Consider the following 17,004-nt stretch of genomic DNA (forward strand, 5'->3'; position numbering starts at 1 on the left):
CGAACAGATGGGATCCAAGGTGTGAGGACAGTTGCCCGTCGAGTGCAGGGTGAAGCTGCCTGCTGGCGCCGGGTATGTCGGCGGTGTAGTCGAGTGTGAACTGCGTGGGTTGTTGACGATCGTGGTGACTTTTGTTTAGCCTTATTTGCCCGCGGAACGGCAGCGAGGACAACTGTAAAGGGCAAAAAAGTATAAATGTAAAGAGGTGGTTGATTGATCGTGTTGTCGCGTCGTGCGTGCGTGCGTCGTGCTGCAGCTGCTCCAGTGCACCTCTTAACACTGCAATGCATCGGCCACACGCCACTCGCACAATGATGATGCAGCATGAAAAGTCATCCTGTTGCTGCTGTGCATCAGCGTCAGTGCTCCTCTGTCCGCAGTCGAGCCAAGCAATGCAAGCGGTGTAGCCCTCGCGCAAGGCCGCAAGGCCGCACTAAAATGCATGCGAGAGGCCTTGCCCCTGAATGCTCCTGAGCCCCTCTCACTCGGGCACATCAGCCCCACTCGCGTCCCCACACCGCCGCCGCCGGCCTCGTACGTCACACACTGCTGGTGCATGTGCACCACCACACTGCGCGACGCACCACACGACAACACACCACCTTACACGTCGTCATCGTCGGTAATGTCTCCACTTACTTGGCGCGCGCAGATCTGGCACCAGCGCACAAGACAAGCATTGTCGTGTGCTCGGCGCTCACTGGAGCGACCAGGTGGGCTTCGGCTTCGGCTCCATCTGCAAGTCATGGGCACTCCGTCACCAGCACCAGCACCTACGCCTCGCATGGCAGGCATTATTACGCCCGTGTCGTAACCCTTGTGGAATTGAGCACAAGCGAGGCGACGGCCACCTGCACATCCGCCGAGGAGGCTGGGCGAATTATTCACGGCGTGAACGGCGAAGGCGGAATGAGTGTGTTGAGTCTCGGCATTGCCGATCGCTCTCACTCAGTGGCTCCCCACCCCTCATCACGGACCGACAAACTGCCGAGATGTAAACAATTACACGGGCGTGTAGCTCAGTTGGTAGAGCGTGTCATTAGCACTCTAATCCTTACTTGACAAGGTCTTTGGTTCGATTCCTAACTCGTCCATTATCTTTTGCCTCCTGTGATTGGCTGCATTACGGCACCTGTTAGCGCGCTTGTCTTATTCTGGTCTCCGGTTGATGGCGGCAGTGGCAGGCTGTGGCACCTGTCTAACAAGTCGTGGCATCCTGCTTCTCACCATCTCACGCTCGAGCCGCTCGCCTCGCCGACGCCGATGTGAATGTATACGACGGATGCGAGTGGGCACTGAGACCACCAGCCGTGGCTGATAGCAGCGTCCACCACTGTCCGCCCCACCCCCGGCCCCACCCTGCGGAACTCTGCTACGCGCATGCCAAGACATTACACCGCTGCGGCGCCGCGTTTAGGAACACCACATCCGCTCCTCAACCCAGTGCACATGGATTTCTTGGCGGCCCTCAACTGCGCATGGCGTGGGCCTCACCCTGCAGTCCAGGCCTGCCGGCAGAACGCGCTGCGGGCAACAAGACGTCATGAGCGGCAACGACAACAGCAAGATTATCAATGCAAGAAGTACAGTGCATACACCAAGATCCGCAAAGTCCCAATGCCACGAACTAGACAGTACAAATTGATTATGTTGGCATTCTTCGCCGTACTGGCGCGAATTGTTTGCGGCCCAGGCTGAAACCAAGCCGGTCGAGAAGATCAAACAGGTTGGTCGGCTTGGGATGCTGGACGATGAACGGGTCCAGGTGCGCTGGGATCTTCGAATCGAGCGCATAGTCGGACAGCTTGGGCTTGTACGGGTCAAGCAGGCCAAGGAAGTGTGAGCTCTGGGCATAGTCGATCGTGATCCGGAAGACGGCCCAGAGCAGCACCAGCTCAACGACGACGAGGGCGATCCATAACCCATATCGTCCTCCTTGGCGGGCCGCAGTTGCCACAGCCGCAACAGGTCTTGGGGAGGGTGGCGAGGCGGGCTCGAGCGCCGTTGGCTTTGGAGGTTCAGGAGCATCTTTGGCAGACGCGAGCGCAGCGAGCCAAGCCTCCTGGGCAGATAATACGCGAGACTTGGTGTCCGCTGACCGCTTGGTGGCGGCGTCGAGGGCCGACTGCGCATCCGAGAGGTTCCTGGGCTGCTCGCCACGGGGCTTCTTTGGGGTGAGAGCGGCTCGCTTCAGTCGCGCAATCCATGATGTGTCGGCGTCCGCAGGCCCCTCGAGTTGGTCTGATGACACGTCGAATGGCGAAGAATCGTCCCCGTTTGATGGCGACGTTGCCTTGGCCGGGCCAGCCTTCACGGGTGTCGTGGGGGAAGCCACCTTCACCGGGGATGAATCTGACGGTCTGATCTCCTCACGAAGCTTGGACTCTTCAGGAGACGCTGCCTTGGTGACAATGGACAGCTTGCTAGTCGCCGGCGATGCTGGGCTACGAAGCTGCTGGCAGGTCGTCTTTGGTCGCCTTGGACTCCGAAGTCGATGAACTGAAACATCGCCCGTCAGGCTGAAATGAATGTTGCTTATAGACGTCGTAGTTGAGGTTATCGAGGAAGCTGACAAGCTATCGTCCGGGCGGATCTCGTTCCGGAGTGCGGAGGATCGCGCTGGAATCCCTGGCGTGTACCATGCTCCCGGCGCGCGCGGGGTCGCGGCGTTAGCGTATGGTCCTGGGGCTGGCGTCCCCGGAGGCAGAGAGGGAGCCGGAGCCTTGGAGAATGGCGTCTGCCATGCACCGGGGGGACGAGGCGTCGGCAGGCCGGGTGTCGCGACGTTCGCACTTGTCACACCTGGCTGGGGAAGCGGCGTCGAAGGAGGTGGCAGCATGGCAGGGCGTTTCCCTGCTGGCGTGAATTGCCACGACCCGGGAGCGTGAGGCGCAGGCTGGCCGGGAGTTGCAACTGCAGCATGGGGCTTGGCAGCAGGCGTCTCCGGCGCAGGAGGGAGCGTTGGCGGGTTGAAGTTGGGCGTTTGGGAGACTTCAAGAGGACGGGGCGTGGCCTGCTGAGGCGTGGCGGTCGTCGCGCGATGTGGCGGCGTCACCGATGGCGAAGTGGATAAGGAAACCGGAAGCGAAGGCGGGGTCGTCGGCGGGGTAGTGGTCTCCTCGACAGGCGGGGCCATGCTCTCAAAGTGCTCAGTGACGTCTAATGACCACCGCACTGACGGGGTGGATCTCGGGACGCCAACTTCCGGCGACCTGCGAATAGTCTTCTTGAGCGCACTGCGGGGCTCTCTCGGGCCTAAGGTTGACACGTAGAGCGGCCGTCGAGGCGTCTCCATCTCGGGTAAGGCAGCGCGAGGTGGTAAGACCGCGGCACGAGGCGGTGACACTGGTGGGGCTGGTAATACCTGCGATTCAGGCAGCGGATCGTCGTCGCTAAAGTCGTCTTCGTAGACGGGTTCCGCGGCTTCTTCCGGCTCGAAACCTTCGGCCTCGTCGTCGTACTCGACCGTGGCATCTTGCTCCTCGCCGTGGAAAGACGTCTCGCGCGAGTAGGAGAGCGACGCCAGCTCGAGCGGAGATACCGTTGCAGACTCCTGTAATGACGCGGGCCACCACTGCGAATCGGCCAGAGGCGTACGCTCGCGGGGGGTGTAGAACGAGTCCTCGCGCTGTGGAGAGTGATGAGCCGGTTGAGGCGTCCGTGCCTTGAAGGAGTGTGTAGTCTCCTCCAGCGATGGGTCGTGTCCAAAAGACTGATCCGTGACTGACGCTTCACGAGATGATCGCGGAGACGTCCGTGACACATCGACCGACGCATCAAATGAGGTGGTCGCGTCCCGCGATTTTGATGGTGATGTGAAGGGCGAACCATTTCGTTTGAGCGATTCGCGTAACTCGTTGGCGCTCCGCACTCTATGGACAGCACGTGGTGACTCGCCATTGAGGACACCGCGCGGAGACTCGCTTTTGAGAACAGCTCCTGGAGACGCGCTCTTGACAGGCGAAGCTTGCGGTGACGGGGTGTGGTCGGCGCGACGACGAGACTCTGGCGTGGAGTGCGCCGACGACCGAGGCGTTGTCTTGAACATGTCGGCACGAGTCTTCACAGCCGGGCTCTCCTGTTCCGAGTCCGAGCTCTCAGGTTCTGGGAGCGGTGGCAATGACGTGTCGGCGAATGACGAGTTGCGAGCCCGTGCCGTCCTGAACGACTCGGTTGCAGAGCGCTCCGCTCGTCGTGGGGACTCGCGAGGCGACTCGGTTCCCGACCGCCCATCGCGGCGTGGGGATGCTAAGTCGGAGCTGGATAACGATTGCCTCGACCGTTCATGCGACCTCTCGGCAGCGGCATGGAACCGGTTGGCAGACCGCTTGGCATCGGCATTGATGTAAGACTGAGAGGCATCGTTTTTCCGTGGGGTTGCCGCCATCAAGCTATCATCCTCTGCCGCCCAGGGAACGCCAGTGTCGTCGTCTACCAAGTCGAGCTCTGCCTCGGCGTCGGCCTGCAAACCCGCAGCAAATGCGGCCGACGTATCTGGCAGGGCATCGATCGAGCTGCGGCGAGGTGTCGGTCGCGACCGCCGGCGTAAGGGCTCCTCCTCGAAGACGGCCGGGGTGGCGTAGATTTCCCGTTCCTTGCCCTTGCCTGATGGTGATACAGAGCGGGAAATGGGCGTCGCTGCCTCTGGTGCACGGGCTAGTGACGAGGGCCCAGCGGTTGGCGTCGGATGCGAGGCGATAAACGTCTCGAGGGCAGATGGCTTGGCGCGCGGTGTAGGCGCCGCGCTCCCCGATGGCATTGTGGCCGGTGCTGGTGATAAGTCGGCAACGGCAGCAGCGGCAGCGGCGGCTTGCAGTGCGATGACTCGCGACGGAACGCGCCTTGGCGGTGACGACCTTGATCGTGGGACATCCTCCTCTGCTGCCTCGGACGCGCGGCGGGAGTACAGGTATGGGTTAGGTCTAGGTGGTGGGGTAGGCGGGCTGTAGTCCGAGTCCTCGTCGGCGGGGATCCGTGAAGCGGACGGGATAGGGACGGACAAGGACGGCTTGTACCTCGGCGCTCGCGGCTCAGCCTTGACCAGTGGGGTCTCGTTCGAAGGGAGCTGGGCGGGTGCCACGGCGGGGGCGATGCTGACGAGCTCGTCTGGTTTTGCGGCGCGCGCATCGTGGTCCATCTGGCGAAGGAGCGCGCGGAGCCTGTCTATTGGCGTGACCCCAGCACCGGCATCGAGCGCGAGGGGTTTCCTGAGCCCGTTGCTCTGCGCTGCTGGGGTCCGGTCGGCATCCTCAAGTTGGATGAGGGGAGGAGACGACTCGCGCGAGTGGGCACGATGATGGCGATGGTGGCTTCCAAGGACGACCGTGTCGCTCGCTAGGCTGTCTGCCCACGAGCCGCTCGTGAGCATGGACGATGTCGAGGTTGTTGTGTGTGCCGAGGAAGCCGATGATAGACTTGGGGTAGGGAGGCGGGGGGTCACGAGTGATCGCTGTCGGTCCATTAGAAACAATAGGATGTTGTCGGGCCGAGGGTTGGCATGGTAAAGAGTTGGGCTTCGGCGGCGTCGGTCGTTGGTGCCTTGCTTTTAGGGCTTGAGAGATGCGCCTGGCCCTGGATTTGCGTAGGATACCGTGATAGGAGGAGCAAGAGACGCGGTAATAAGATGGATGCAGCGCAGTAAGAGTTGTGATTCTAAGTGGTGTGTTGGTTGGTGGTTTGAGAGTGCACAGACCTCGAACAATGCAGGGTAGACGGAGGGGCGCGTTCAAGGGCCGTCGCCGCACCAAAGTGGCTCGCTGGGTGAACCAAACATTCAACGCGTCTGATCTTGTGAGACATCAGATTGACGAAAATGCATCCGGCATCAGGCGACGCGCACCGTGGGAAAGTTGGGGATTCCGGGTCAGGAGTTCCCCTTGGTGGAGGTCATCCACTAGCCTGTTGATGGAAATGGGGACAGTCGGTCAAAACGGCGAGAGCGGCATGCAGCATGCAGCACATGAATGCGGGTCGTCGACTACTTTACTTTACGACGACGACGACGCGGGGACGACATCTTCCCGACACCCTACTCCTCCCCAAACAAACTGCCATCATCATGACCACAAAGCCATTCACTCTCCGCTGGGGCATCATCGGCACCGGCGGCATCTCGACGCGATTCTCAAAGGTGAGTAGTCACTGGGCCATCACCTTCTTCACCTTCCCTGCCTTCCCCCGCTCACACACCCCCCCAGGACCTCCTCGTCGACCCGTCCACCCGCGGCGTGTACGACGTGGCGCACAAGATTGCCGCCGTCGGCTCGCGCAGTGTCGCCTCGGCTCAAAAGTTCCTCGACACCATCGCGGCGTCCGACATTGCGCCGTTCAACTGGGGCCCAGCACACGGTGTGCTCGACGGCGCCAAGGCCCACGGCTCGTACGAGGAGGTGTACAATGACCCGGTAGGTGTCATGAGTGCTGATGATAGCTTACCTGCCCAGAACGTTGACGCCGTCTATGTCGGCACGCCGCACGTCTACCACCACGCCAACGCCAAGGCCGCGCTCCTGGCCGGCAAGAATGTGCTCTGCGAGAAGCCGTTCACGCTCGACGTGGCCGAGCTGGATGAGCTCATCGCCATTGCCAAGGAGAAGAATCTCTTCCTCATGGAGTGGGTCATCTCCCGGTTCACCATGCTGATCCGCCAGAGCCGTTTGGACCCGCTTCCACCCCATCGCGTTCGCAGTGCAGGACGTCCTCAAGTCTGGCAAGCTCGGCAAGCCGGTGCGCATGAGCGCTGATTTCTCCATGAACTTTGAGCCTGACAGTGGGTTGCCGGGTGAGATGCTTCTAACCCACCAGCTCGCCCCGACAGCAACCGCATGATCGACCCCAAGCTCGCCGGCGGGTCCCTCCTCGACCAAGGACCCTACCCCGCCCTGTGGGCGATGCTGGCGTTCCACCACCACCCAGACAACAAGGACGCCGACCCCAAGGTCGTGGCGTCGTACCAGCGCATCTATGAGCGCTCGGGTGTTGACGCGGCGAGCCACTGGATCGTGGAATGGAAGGGGCTCGGCCAGGCGCACTGCGTCACGGACATGGCCGCGAGCGGGTACAATGACGCGTCGGTGGTCATCACCTGCCGGCAGGGTGATCTCGTGCTGAACTGTGCGTCTGCTATATTCATGTGGGCCTTCAGCTGACGCCCCAGTCCCTCCATGGAAGCCGACCAAGCTCTCCATCGTGCCCCACGGCATCTACGAGCCCGGCACTATCCAGGAGCGCTCAGTGCAGGAGTTCACCGTGCACCCCGGCGACGGCATGCACTACGAGGCTGACGAGGTGGCGCGCTGCATTTCCAAGGGGCTCAAGGAGAGCCCGCGGGTGCCGCTGGCGGAGAGCCGGATCACGCAGGGCTGGCTCGACGCCGTCCGTCGCGCGGGCGGCTCGGTGTTGAAGGATACGGTGGGTACCGCTGGCAAGTAGGCGCAGAGGTTGTCGTAAAGGTCGCCGCCCCGCCATCATGTAGTGCTACTCGCATCGTCATGTATCTACCTACTTGTGCCCCCTGCCGCCTTTACACGCTGGCCATGAGCACAGCACTGGGAGTGAGCCCATTATCCTTGAGCGACTTGCGCATCTCGTCGCGCGAGTAGCTCTTGCGCGGGAACGTGGTGGCAAAGTTGACCGTGTCGACGCTGTAAGCGAGGTTCTGGGACGCGACAAACTCTGCGACGTCGACGAGGGCTTCTGTCAGCGCACTTCATCACGCTCCACCCACTGCTCTCGCTTGGGAACGTCTTGACGAGCGGCGCGCCGCCGACGTGCAACCTGATCTGCAGCCGCGTCTCGGGGTTCTCGCTGCTCTTGATGTTGGCGGCAGGGCGCGCTGGCGCGGCTGGGGCGGCGGCAGTCGGCTGGGCAACGCCCTCGCGCGCGGCCTTCTCGGCGGCGGCCTTGGCGGCGCGCTCGCGCTTGTCGGACTGGCCGCGTGAGCGAGTTGCGATTCCTTTCATCTTGCCAACTCACCTCTATTTGCGCCTTGATGGCCGCACGCGCACGCGCGTCCTCGAGCTTCTCTGGGCCGTGTCAGCTGATCGCGGGATATTCCTTAGCTGCACCCACCCTGCTTCTTCCGCTCAACGTCCTTCTGCGCCTCCTTGATCTTCATCTCCTCCTTGAGGCGGCCGGTGTCCTGGCCCGCCTTGCGTCGAATGGCCTGGCGTTGGCGTGAGCAACCGACCGACATTCTGCACCCCTCCGACGCACCTCGTTCGCCCGCTGCGCCTTCTCGTCCTCCTTGCTCGCGGCCGCGCGCTTCTCCGCGAGCTTGGCGCGCAGATCGTCCAGCTTGGCCTTCTTCTCCTCCTCGGTGAGCGGCTTGATCTCCTCGGTGCTCTCCTCAAACTCCTGGTGCCCGCTCTTCTCGGCGTGGAAAGACGCAGTCGCGCTCGAGCGGAACACCTTGCCGCACTCGCTGCACTTGATAGACTTGGCCTCGGCGCCGTCGGCCGGCTCCTCTGGCGCGTCGTCCGCGGCCTCGGGCACGTCGCGCGCGCTGTTGTCCAGGATGTGGTCCATTGCCTGCTGCAGCCCGGCGTTCTTGGTCGCGCGGAGCGCCCCTGGGGTCGTCAGCTCGGTACGTCGCGCCCACTCACAGTCGATGCGGTCGGGCTCAAAGCCCATGCTGATAAGCTGCTCCTTGTTGGACATGGTGAGTGGTGTTGCTGAGGAAGGAGGAACAATCAAGAAGCATGTTCGGGTTGTAAGCAACGGGTCAGCGCGTCATCGATCGCGCGGAGATTGCGCCCAGTCCGCCATCACCACCACCCGGTGGAGGTCAATCCGAGTGCGTCGCACCGGGTTTGATCAAGTTACTCTCGCTCAACTCGGCTCTGTGCACAGTGCATATGCTCCGCGCAGCCCGCCGACCGCTGTCCCAAACCCTCGACGCCGGCCGCCTACTATCCCGCACGATGGCCTCGGAACCAGCACCACAAACCCCGACGAGGCTGCCGGGCGCGCCGAACCCCCCCGTGCCCAAGCCAACTGGGCTAGTGATGCAGATCATCCTGCGGCGCGACCTCGTGACGGTGGGTAAGCTCTACACTGGCCCAACTCACGCCCGCAGGAGCTGGGCTGGCCCATGGGCCCGATGATGGCGCAGGCGGCGCACGCCGCCTCGGCGGTGCAGCACGAGTTCGCCGAGCACCCCGACATGAAGCGATACCTTGCAGGCGACGACGGGCTCGCGTGGATGGTGATGCGCAAGGCGGTGCTCGAGGTGGGTGGGCGTGTGGGTGGGGTGCGTGGGCTGACGCCGACGCAAGGTGCCCGACTGGGCGGCGCTCCGCGCGCTGGCGTTCAAGCTCGACGAGGCGGGGTTCCCGGCCCACCTGTGGATGGAGGAGCCGTGAGTCGTGCGCGGCCTGAGAAGGTGCTGGCTGACACGCGCGACGACGCAGAGAACACACGCCGACGGCGCTCGCGCTCGTGCCCAATAAGCGGCCCAAGGCGCTCAAGAAGATCCTCGACGAGGCGGGGGTCACGTTGTGGAAGTAGGCGGGCGATGGGCCAGACGACTCCGCACAGCGATTGTGTGCGCCGGCGCGCGGCGATGCAGACGAGGCGGGAGCACACATGTTTGCGCCACCACCCATGCTAGCGATCAGCAGATCCCACGCACACAGATGTACACTTGACCACAATCACAAACTGACTGACCACCTCTTCCATACCTCGCGAACCGACTTCTCGCTCGCCCGCACACGCACGCAAAAGCGACAAAACAACGGTTGGACGAACAGGGATTTGAACCCTGGGCCTCTGATAGTACTTGTTGCTCTTGAAAGCTGCAAAATCAGCGCGCTACCAACTGCGCCATTCGCCCGCGTCTTTCTCAGGGGCTGGGTGTTTATGACCCGCACACGTGTGGGCGAGGGAGGACAGGGGGCGTGGCGTGGCGTCAGGGGAATGGCTGCTTTCCCTGGTGGGAGGGTGCGAAGGAGGGGTTGGATGTACTTATACTCTGCTTGAGTCGTCGGCCGTCGGTTTGGTTGTCGGCGACGGGCAGGTTGCGTTTGGAGGAGAGAGGGGGGAAGCGAAGGACGACGGAGATCGGAGGATCATCGCCATGTGCCACCGCCACGCCGGCCACACCACACACCTCCCCACACACCACAGCCGACTCTCTGCATGATACAACTGCCGAGGGTGTCTACTATCGTGTCTACTGCTTGTGTCTGTCTGCTCGGCCTCGGCGTATTAATATAGTGTGTTATGTACAGGTGCTTCTTCCGTTTCCGTTCTCCTTCAGGCGGCCACCGCCACGGCCCGCCCAAACTTCACCTCCTGCGACTCGAGTAGAGCCTCGAGTGCCAGCTCTCCACTCAGACGCTCCTCATCCTCCTCCTCATCCTCCTCCTCCCCCCCCTCCTCGAACACCTCCGAGCGGCTGTCGACGAGCGTTAGGCTCTCCACACTCGGGAGCGAGCGCAGGCTCGGCTGGCCAAACGTGTGCACGCTGCCGTTGGCACGGGCGTACATGTACACCCCCTTGGCGGGCTCGGTAGCTTCGTCCTGGGTTTCGCAGGCGACTGGTGTGGCGCAGTCGAGCGTCGCGTCGCTGTCGCAACGCGGGAGCGATGTGTACGACTTGGTCGTCCGCGCCAAGTGTGGGGGCAGGAAGGCGGTCGGCGAATCGCATGGCCCCATCTCGGGCGACCCGGGTTCGGAAGTCCGCGCCGTGGGTGTTGACGAGCGGCTCTGAAACGGGTCGATAGGGACGCCAATCCCTAGGTCCTCTGCGTTGTTTCGTGGTGTCGCTGAACGGCTGTAGTCGGAGCCTGCCTCGCTTGCCGCCGGCGACTGGACGTATGAGGAACGGTGCGGCGATGACGAGTCGATGAACGATGCGGGGTCGAGCGATGTCTTGGTCCTGTGCAGGAGGCTAAACAAACGTGACTTGCGTGACTCGGTGTGGTGGTGTGCCTTGTGTGGCACAGGCGGTGGCGTCACGAGCATAGCGTCGGGCGCTGCTCCACCAAAGGATGCGTCTGGGCTGCGAGTTCGCCAGCCGGCCGGAGTGCTCAGCCTGCGTGTACGGTCACGAATGACATCGGAGAGCGTCGTTGGCGTGGTCGTGTTCGATGTTTCAGCCTGGCGAGGGGGGGTCATGGTTGTGACGTCTAGGAGAGGCCGAGGCGGTAGGCCACTGGTGTGGAAAGTCGGGACGGCAGTTGCTGGCGTCTCCTTGTCCTCTTCGTCGTCAAAGGACTCGAATGAGCCCGCGCTCGAGTTTGTGTCGGCGATGGACGATTTGTATGGGGCCGAGGGGCCAGATGAGGATAGTGTCGAGGCCTTGTTGCTCGCAGTGTCCTGCTGGGCCGAGAAGGAGCAGACCTCGCTCTCCTCGTCGTCCTCCTTGGTGATGATATCGACAAGAGAGACCGAGTCGCGATCAGGGCTAGTGTCTCCCCCAACGGACGATGGACGAGAGACGGAAGCACCCCATTCCACAATGGATAAAACCCCGTCCATTGTTAGAGGCTCATCATCGTCTGAAAGGGCGCCCCGGAATGAGGCGTTTGACCGAACAGGAGCCGGTCGGGCTGGAGGCGCGAAAGGACTTGGCACCATGACTACGCTGGCGCTTGATGGAACACTGCTGGCGGTGGTCGACACTGGAGTGGCGGGCCGAGAAAGAACCTGGGGAAGAGGAGGAACATCGGGAACATGATGCTCGTGGGCGTGCGAATGCAGGAAGGGCGCCGAGAAGGACAGCTTTGATGCGCGGCTCTTGACCTTGCGAAGCGTCTTGTTGGTGGGGACCCGGTGGAGGAGGCTGAACCCGGACGGGGAGCGGTCCCGTGTTCGCGAGCTCTCGCTCTCCGGCGAGAGAGAACGCTGTGCAGGCGACATTGGTGGGGTCGATCCGGACGGCTTGGAGTGTGTTGGCCACAACATGTCGACGGTGGGAAGTGCAGAATGGCGATGAGAATGGTCGCGTCCCCTTTTTGGGAGCGGCTGGTGGTGGGGGTAGCTGGGGTGGGGTACACAACCCTCGTGCCCATGCATGTCGGTGGGTGCGATGAGACTGGGATGAGGGGGGAGGTGGGGACGTTTTGTCAACAAGTTGAAGCCTGAAGCGCTCGGCGTGTTTGGTCGCGAAGGGGCGCTTGTTGAAGTCGCACGTCTTCTTTCCAGTGGCGCTGTGCCTGCCTCGCGGCTGGCGTCGTGGAAAGGAGTCATGGGAGTTGGCGGCAAGGAGGCGTCGTGCCCCAGCGGTGCAGCACCCAGAGAGCTCGAGAGCCCCAAGGCAACCGAAGAAGGACGGCTGCCGAAGGCGGAGCTGAAACTGCGGCGCGGCGAAGCAAGGCTAGAAGCTGACGAGGCGGTGGGCGAGTACGCGTCCAAGTTGTTTTCATGATCATCGCGGCCGATCCTGATCGGGGCAGGCAGCGTCATCTTAGCCAGAGACCCCTCGCCGCTGCCGCTCAAGGACGAGTGACGACGCAGGCTGAACGTCGAGGCGGGGCGTGGCATTGCGGCGTGTATGCTGCCTCTCGATAGATGGGCGATAGAGTAAACGGAGAGGGGCGAAGACATAGATAAATCGCAGGTTTTATTTTTCTTGACACGAGAAGCGCCAGTGGAAGTAGAGCGCTCCTTTGACTCTGCGGCAGCCGCTCCAAACCCTGTGGCAAAGCTGCTCTCGCCGCCATCGGAGTATCCGCCATTGTTCGTGTCGGCGCGAACCGGGCGGGCCACTGTGCGACATGCGGGGTCGAGGGGATCAGACGACCAGGACCGGAAACTCTCGGTGTCGTCAAAGTCTGGCGAGGCCGAGATAACCGCCCGTCCAGGGGTAGGATCTGGCATGGGGTTGTTGTTTGTCGCGCCAGGGATGAACCAAGCGCTGGAACAATGTCAGCGGGCGGGGAGGGGGGTGCGAGCGCCGCAAGTGAGACGCGAAGCAGGAACGGATGAAAGGAAGGGGTGGCGGAAAAATTGGCGTGGAAATGTGGATCAAAGGAAGCAGGCGCTGTGGATGTGGGCGGCAGGGTCGGAAGATCCACGACGCGACAGTGGGGAAGGAGGAGGGGAGCGCACGCGCGGCGCAATGTGTCGGACTCACCGGCGGTTCTTCTTATGCGGAGTGAGACGGCGGAGCAGGCCCTCGACCATGCCGCCCACGCTGCGCGCCGTGGCCCCCGGCGTCACGGGCGAGGCGGGAGGGTCTGCAGGAGCTGCAAGAGCTGCAGGGCCCCAAGTGTCTGTGGCCTCATGGTCCGTTCGTGGGCCGCTCGGGCGCAACGGCAGAGGCAGCGGCGGGACGACGGATTGTTTTTGTTCGTGACGGGGTTTTGTGGCGCCACACGACGATCCGTGCGCCGCCACAGGTACTTGCACTTCCGACTCGGACATTTGGCTCTGGCTCGTGCGGAAAGGCATACGCAGAGACTTTATCGACCTGGCCACGGATTTGAACGACTTGATGCTCCTTGCAGTAGACTTGCTGCTTTTGAGGCTCAGGCTCAAGCTTTTGACGCTGGCTGCAAAGGACGGTTGTGCGCCATTGTCTGTTGACGAGGTGATGCCAGGTCGCCGTCCGGCGGCACCTGCCGCCGCCGCTGCCGAGGAATAGAACAGCGGCCCACGATCCACCGCCCCCTCGTCCTCGTCTTCGTCGTCGTCGTCTGACGAGCTGTCGTCTGCTGTCGACACGCTCCACCGGCTCACCATCTGCACCGACGGCTCACGGTGGAGGCGGCGCGCGGTGCCTGATCTGGGCGGCACGGGCGGCACGGGCGGCAGGTGCGGCAGTGGGGGTGGCGGTGTTCCAGTGATGGCGGCCAGCGCCCTCGTTCGAGCAATGACCGCGGCTTCGCTGACGCCGTGAACGTGGTGGTGGCCGCCTTTGATCGAGCTCCGTAACCCGCCCAGAGCCACCTCGACGCCTCCTTCGCCCGCCTTGTACTTGAAACACTGCGGCGAGTAGCCAGAGGTGCTCGTGAAACTCGACGACGATCGCTTGCGAGTCGGGGTTTGCGGCGTGCGCGACACGTGACGCGTTGTTGTTGTTGGTGTCTTTGGCGGGTCGTAGTGGAGGTTGAGTGATGGGCGGGCTGTGCCAGGCATGCCGGGGCGGTTGGGCGGCCCGCGCCCATCCGTGTCCAGATCGAGCGGCTCGGCAGTCAGCGCCCCGAGAGTGAACTGGCTTCAGCAAGAGCGCGCCGCTGGCAAGCCCTACCTGCCCCGCAGAACGCGGAGGGGAGCATGTTTTCCGAGAGGTCGTCGTGCGCGGTGGCGCGGCTGGGGTGACTGGCCGGCGGTAAAACGGTGACGAGGGTGACGGCGCTGGTGCGGGTTTTGGCGTGGACGCCGCTGCTGCCGCCGCTGGGCGTCTAGCCTCGACCTCGACCTGGTCAGCCAGGATCAAGGTCGACGCCGAGGTGAGGAGTGGGGGGGATATGACGAGGCCGTGGGTCCCGCGCCTGTGCTTCTTCCTCTGGAGGAGGAGCTTGACCATGGTGGGATGGTGGGGGAAGGTGATGTGGCGGTGACTGTCGACGAGTCCACCTCGACAGAATTTTATCGAGTTGAGCGAGAGTCAGTGTCTGTGTGAATGAATGTTTTGATAGTGTGAGAGTGTGTGCATCATGCCCCCGTTGTTGTGTGTGTGTGTGTCGTCGTCGAGACTGAGAGTGTGTGTGTGCCGGCCGAGTGTGTGTCCAGAGTGTGTGGGTGGATCTGCGCAGGGCAGAGGGGGTTAAATGACCTGGATCGTCGCGACTGTTTTGCGCCGTGGCACAAGTGGCACAGCGGCATGCTTCTCGCACAAGGCGCACCCCAGCAGCGTGCGCGGCGTGCAGCAGCAAGGCTAGTGTGCCAGCTCCACCCCCCCTTGCTACCCCCGTCACGACGCAGCCTTTGATCAGCGCGATCAGCTCGACTGCCCCCACGAGACGCAGATTGTCATCTCCCCCCAGCGCCCAGCACGCCCCGATGGCCGCCGCTTGGTCTGGCGTGACGCCGCAGCGACGCCGGGATTGCTAGTTGTCCGAGCGTGAGTGAGCGCCTGGCTACGCCTGATTGCGCCGCCTTCCCGCCGCTGTCTTCTCCCCATGGATGTGCGGGTGGATGTGGGGTTGGCATTGTTGGTCGGATGACCTGGGATCGAGCGCATTGTCTCGGCGGTGCGGGCGAGCACATGTGTACACAAACCCCTTGCCCCCTTCCCCTGCTCTTGGACAGTTGTAGTATGTTAGCAGTGTCAGCCCCTATGACATGAGACGAGCAGTGCAGCATGAAACAACGGAGACATGGGGCTCAGTGCGCGAGGAGGTAGTGTCGAGTGAGTACCTCGCCCCAACCACTGCACCCTGCCCAACCCGCTGCTATCACAACTGCTGCATGCTGCTTGGTCTTAGACCTTTCTGTCTCTCTCTCGCTCTCGTCAATGCAATAGTGGGAGAGGTTTACTCGTGCTTCCAGGTGGGCTTGCGCTTCTCGGCGAAGGCGGCCATGCCTGAGCGGGTGCGTCAGTGGCGTTCTCTGTCCCACCCCCAAATCAGTTACTCACCCTCCTTCTGGTCGGCAGTGGCGAAGAGGGCCTGGAAGAGGCGGCGCTCGAAGCGGAGACCCTCCGAGAGGGGGAGCTCGCCAGCGGCGTTGACGGCCTCCTTGCCGGCCTGGGCGGCAAGGGCACCGAAGCCAGCAATGCCCTCGGCGATCTTGACGGCCTCCTCGGTGACCGACTGGTCGGCGGGGACGAGACGGGCGGCAAGACCCCAGTCGTAGGCCTCCTTGCCGGTGATCTTGCGGTTGGTGAGGGTGAGGTCCATGGCGCGGGCCTTGCCAATGGTCTTGACAAGACGCTGGGTGCCACCACCACCGGGGATGATGCCGAGGGTGATCTCGGGCTGGCCGAAGGTGGCCTTCTCCGAAGCGACGAGGATGTCGGTCATGAGGGCAAGCTCACAGCCACCGCCAAGCTGGGGTGGGATTAGCACGACCGTAACCGCGCGCCAGCACCCCATCAACTACTCACAGCGTAGCCGGCAACGGCACCGACGATGGGCTTCTTGATGGTAGCAAGCTTGGCCCACGAGCCGAGGAAGTTGGTCGAGTAGGCCTCGGAGACTGGGGTGGTTAGTGCTAGTTCACAAACGTTTCCCGTTTCCCACGTCATCGCGGCTCGGCTGGATGGCGGCCTCTGCAAGGTGGGTGTGATGGCTCGAGCTCGCGATGTTTGCGATATTGCGCATCGCCTGGGTGACATTCATCCGCCCTCGAGCAAGCACGCGAGGGAGGAGGAAGGTCTCCCACCCACCACCCCAAGAGCAAGCTCGCGAGCAAGGTCGCCCGCAAACACCAACCTGCTGGCACGAGCGATACTGTGCCCGCCCACCCGCCCCTACGCGCTGCGCGCGAGAAGAATGCCACCACCCATCCCTCCACCGCTCCTCCTCCCCCTTCCGCCAGCTCCGCTCCCCCGACCATGCCCAACACTCACAAGTCTTGTCCTTCATCTCCTTGATGTCGGCACCGGCCGCAAAGACCTTGTCACCGCCGGTGAGGACAATGGCGCGGACCTCGGGGTCGGCGTCGGCCTTCTCGAGCTCGACGTTGAGGACATCGAAGAGGGGCGTCGAGAGGGCGTTGAGGGCCTTGGGGCGGTTGAGGGTGAGGATCTGGACCTTGCCCGAGTCGGAGCGACGCGAGAGGACGAGGGGCTCAGCCTGGGTCGACATGGCGCGGACGTAGGACTGGAACGCGGTGCGGGCAGCAACGGTGGGGCGAAGAGTGACAAGCATTGTGGATGAGAGCGGGCGCTGTGCAGTGCTGCTTTTGGGTGGTGAGAGAGTGGTGGAGTGGACGAATAGACGAGGTGGGTGGGGGACCTGGTGGGTGCGCGGCAAGGCGGAAAGCTGGCGAGGGGAAAGGCTTAAGGTCGGTTGCGCTGAATCAGATATAGGCGGAGCAGTGCCGGTGGCCCAGTGGTTGTGACGCGCGACACGGACGGCCGTAGCGGCCCGACGTCGTATCCACCAGCCC

At 62.9% G+C, this 17,004-nt stretch overlaps 6 protein-coding genes and 2 non-coding genes across 8 annotated transcripts; 3 read left to right on the plus strand and 5 right to left on the minus strand.

The window, feature by feature from the left end:
* Window positions 1-1,008: 1,008 nt before the first annotated feature.
* On the plus strand, window positions 1,009-1,094 carry LOC62_03G004761. The gene is given in 2 exon segments: window positions 1,009-1,045; window positions 1,059-1,094. It is a non-coding gene; the product is annotated as a tRNA-Ala (tRNA).
* A 551-nt stretch (window positions 1,095-1,645) lies between these two features.
* LOC62_03G004762 (uncharacterized protein) lies at window positions 1,646-5,368 on the minus strand (the record flags this gene model as incomplete). Its single annotated transcript, XM_062771285.1, has 1 exon — window positions 1,646-5,368. One exon carries the CDS (start codon window positions 5,366-5,368, stop codon window positions 1,646-1,648), a length of 3,723 nt encoding a protein of 1,240 aa, XP_062627269.1.
* Window positions 5,369-6,058: 690 nt separating this feature from the next.
* xyd1_0 (D-xylose 1-dehydrogenase (NADP(+))) lies at window positions 6,059-7,431 on the plus strand (the record flags this gene model as incomplete). The annotated part of the gene is made up of 6 exons (XM_062771286.1): window positions 6,059-6,130; window positions 6,198-6,404; window positions 6,444-6,613; window positions 6,651-6,769; window positions 6,805-7,113; window positions 7,157-7,431. 6 exons carry the CDS (start codon window positions 6,059-6,061, stop codon window positions 7,429-7,431), a joined length of 1,152 nt encoding a protein of 383 aa, XP_062627270.1.
* A 56-nt stretch (window positions 7,432-7,487) lies between these two features.
* ubxn-1 (UBX domain-containing protein 1) lies at window positions 7,488-8,669 on the minus strand. The gene is made up of 6 exons (XM_062771287.1): window positions 8,604-8,669; window positions 8,215-8,567; window positions 8,071-8,164; window positions 7,975-8,024; window positions 7,727-7,928; window positions 7,488-7,695 (listed from the first exon to the last, which is right to left on the minus strand). The coding sequence occupies exons 1-6, from the start codon at window positions 8,656-8,658 to the stop codon at window positions 7,523-7,525; spliced, it is 927 nt and encodes a 308-aa protein (XP_062627271.1). The 5' UTR covers window positions 8,659-8,669; the 3' UTR covers window positions 7,488-7,522.
* Window positions 8,670-8,842: 173 nt separating this feature from the next.
* PTRHD1 (Putative peptidyl-tRNA hydrolase PTRHD1) lies at window positions 8,843-9,648 on the plus strand. Its single transcript, XM_062771288.1, has 4 exons — window positions 8,843-9,038; window positions 9,077-9,229; window positions 9,276-9,358; window positions 9,411-9,648. The coding sequence occupies exons 1-4, from the start codon at window positions 8,856-8,858 to the stop codon at window positions 9,505-9,507; spliced, it is 516 nt and encodes a 171-aa protein (XP_062627272.1). The 5' UTR covers window positions 8,843-8,855; the 3' UTR covers window positions 9,508-9,648.
* A 93-nt stretch (window positions 9,649-9,741) lies between these two features.
* Window positions 9,742-9,835, minus strand: LOC62_03G004766. The gene is made up of 2 exons: window positions 9,799-9,835; window positions 9,742-9,777 (listed from the first exon to the last, which is right to left on the minus strand). It is a non-coding gene; the product is annotated as a tRNA-Ala (tRNA).
* Window positions 9,836-10,257: 422 nt separating this feature from the next.
* LOC62_03G004767 (uncharacterized protein) lies at window positions 10,258-11,865 on the minus strand (the record flags this gene model as incomplete). The annotated part of the gene is made up of 1 exon (XM_062771289.1): window positions 10,258-11,865. One exon carries the CDS (start codon window positions 11,863-11,865, stop codon window positions 10,258-10,260), a length of 1,608 nt encoding a protein of 535 aa, XP_062627273.1.
* Window positions 11,866-15,341: 3,476 nt separating this feature from the next.
* Window positions 15,342-16,886, minus strand: echs1 (putative enoyl-CoA hydratase, mitochondrial). The gene is made up of 4 exons (XM_062771290.1): window positions 16,463-16,886; window positions 15,998-16,089; window positions 15,530-15,941; window positions 15,342-15,475 (listed from the first exon to the last, which is right to left on the minus strand). The coding sequence occupies exons 1-4, from the start codon at window positions 16,761-16,763 to the stop codon at window positions 15,426-15,428; spliced, it is 855 nt and encodes a 284-aa protein (XP_062627274.1). The 5' UTR covers window positions 16,764-16,886; the 3' UTR covers window positions 15,342-15,425.
* Between the last annotated feature and the right edge of the window lie 118 nt (window positions 16,887-17,004).

Source organism: Vanrija pseudolonga, chromosome 3 (assembly GCF_020906515.1).
Source record: "Vanrija pseudolonga chromosome 3, complete sequence".
NCBI lineage: Eukaryota > Fungi > Basidiomycota > Tremellomycetes > Trichosporonales > Trichosporonaceae > Vanrija > Vanrija pseudolonga.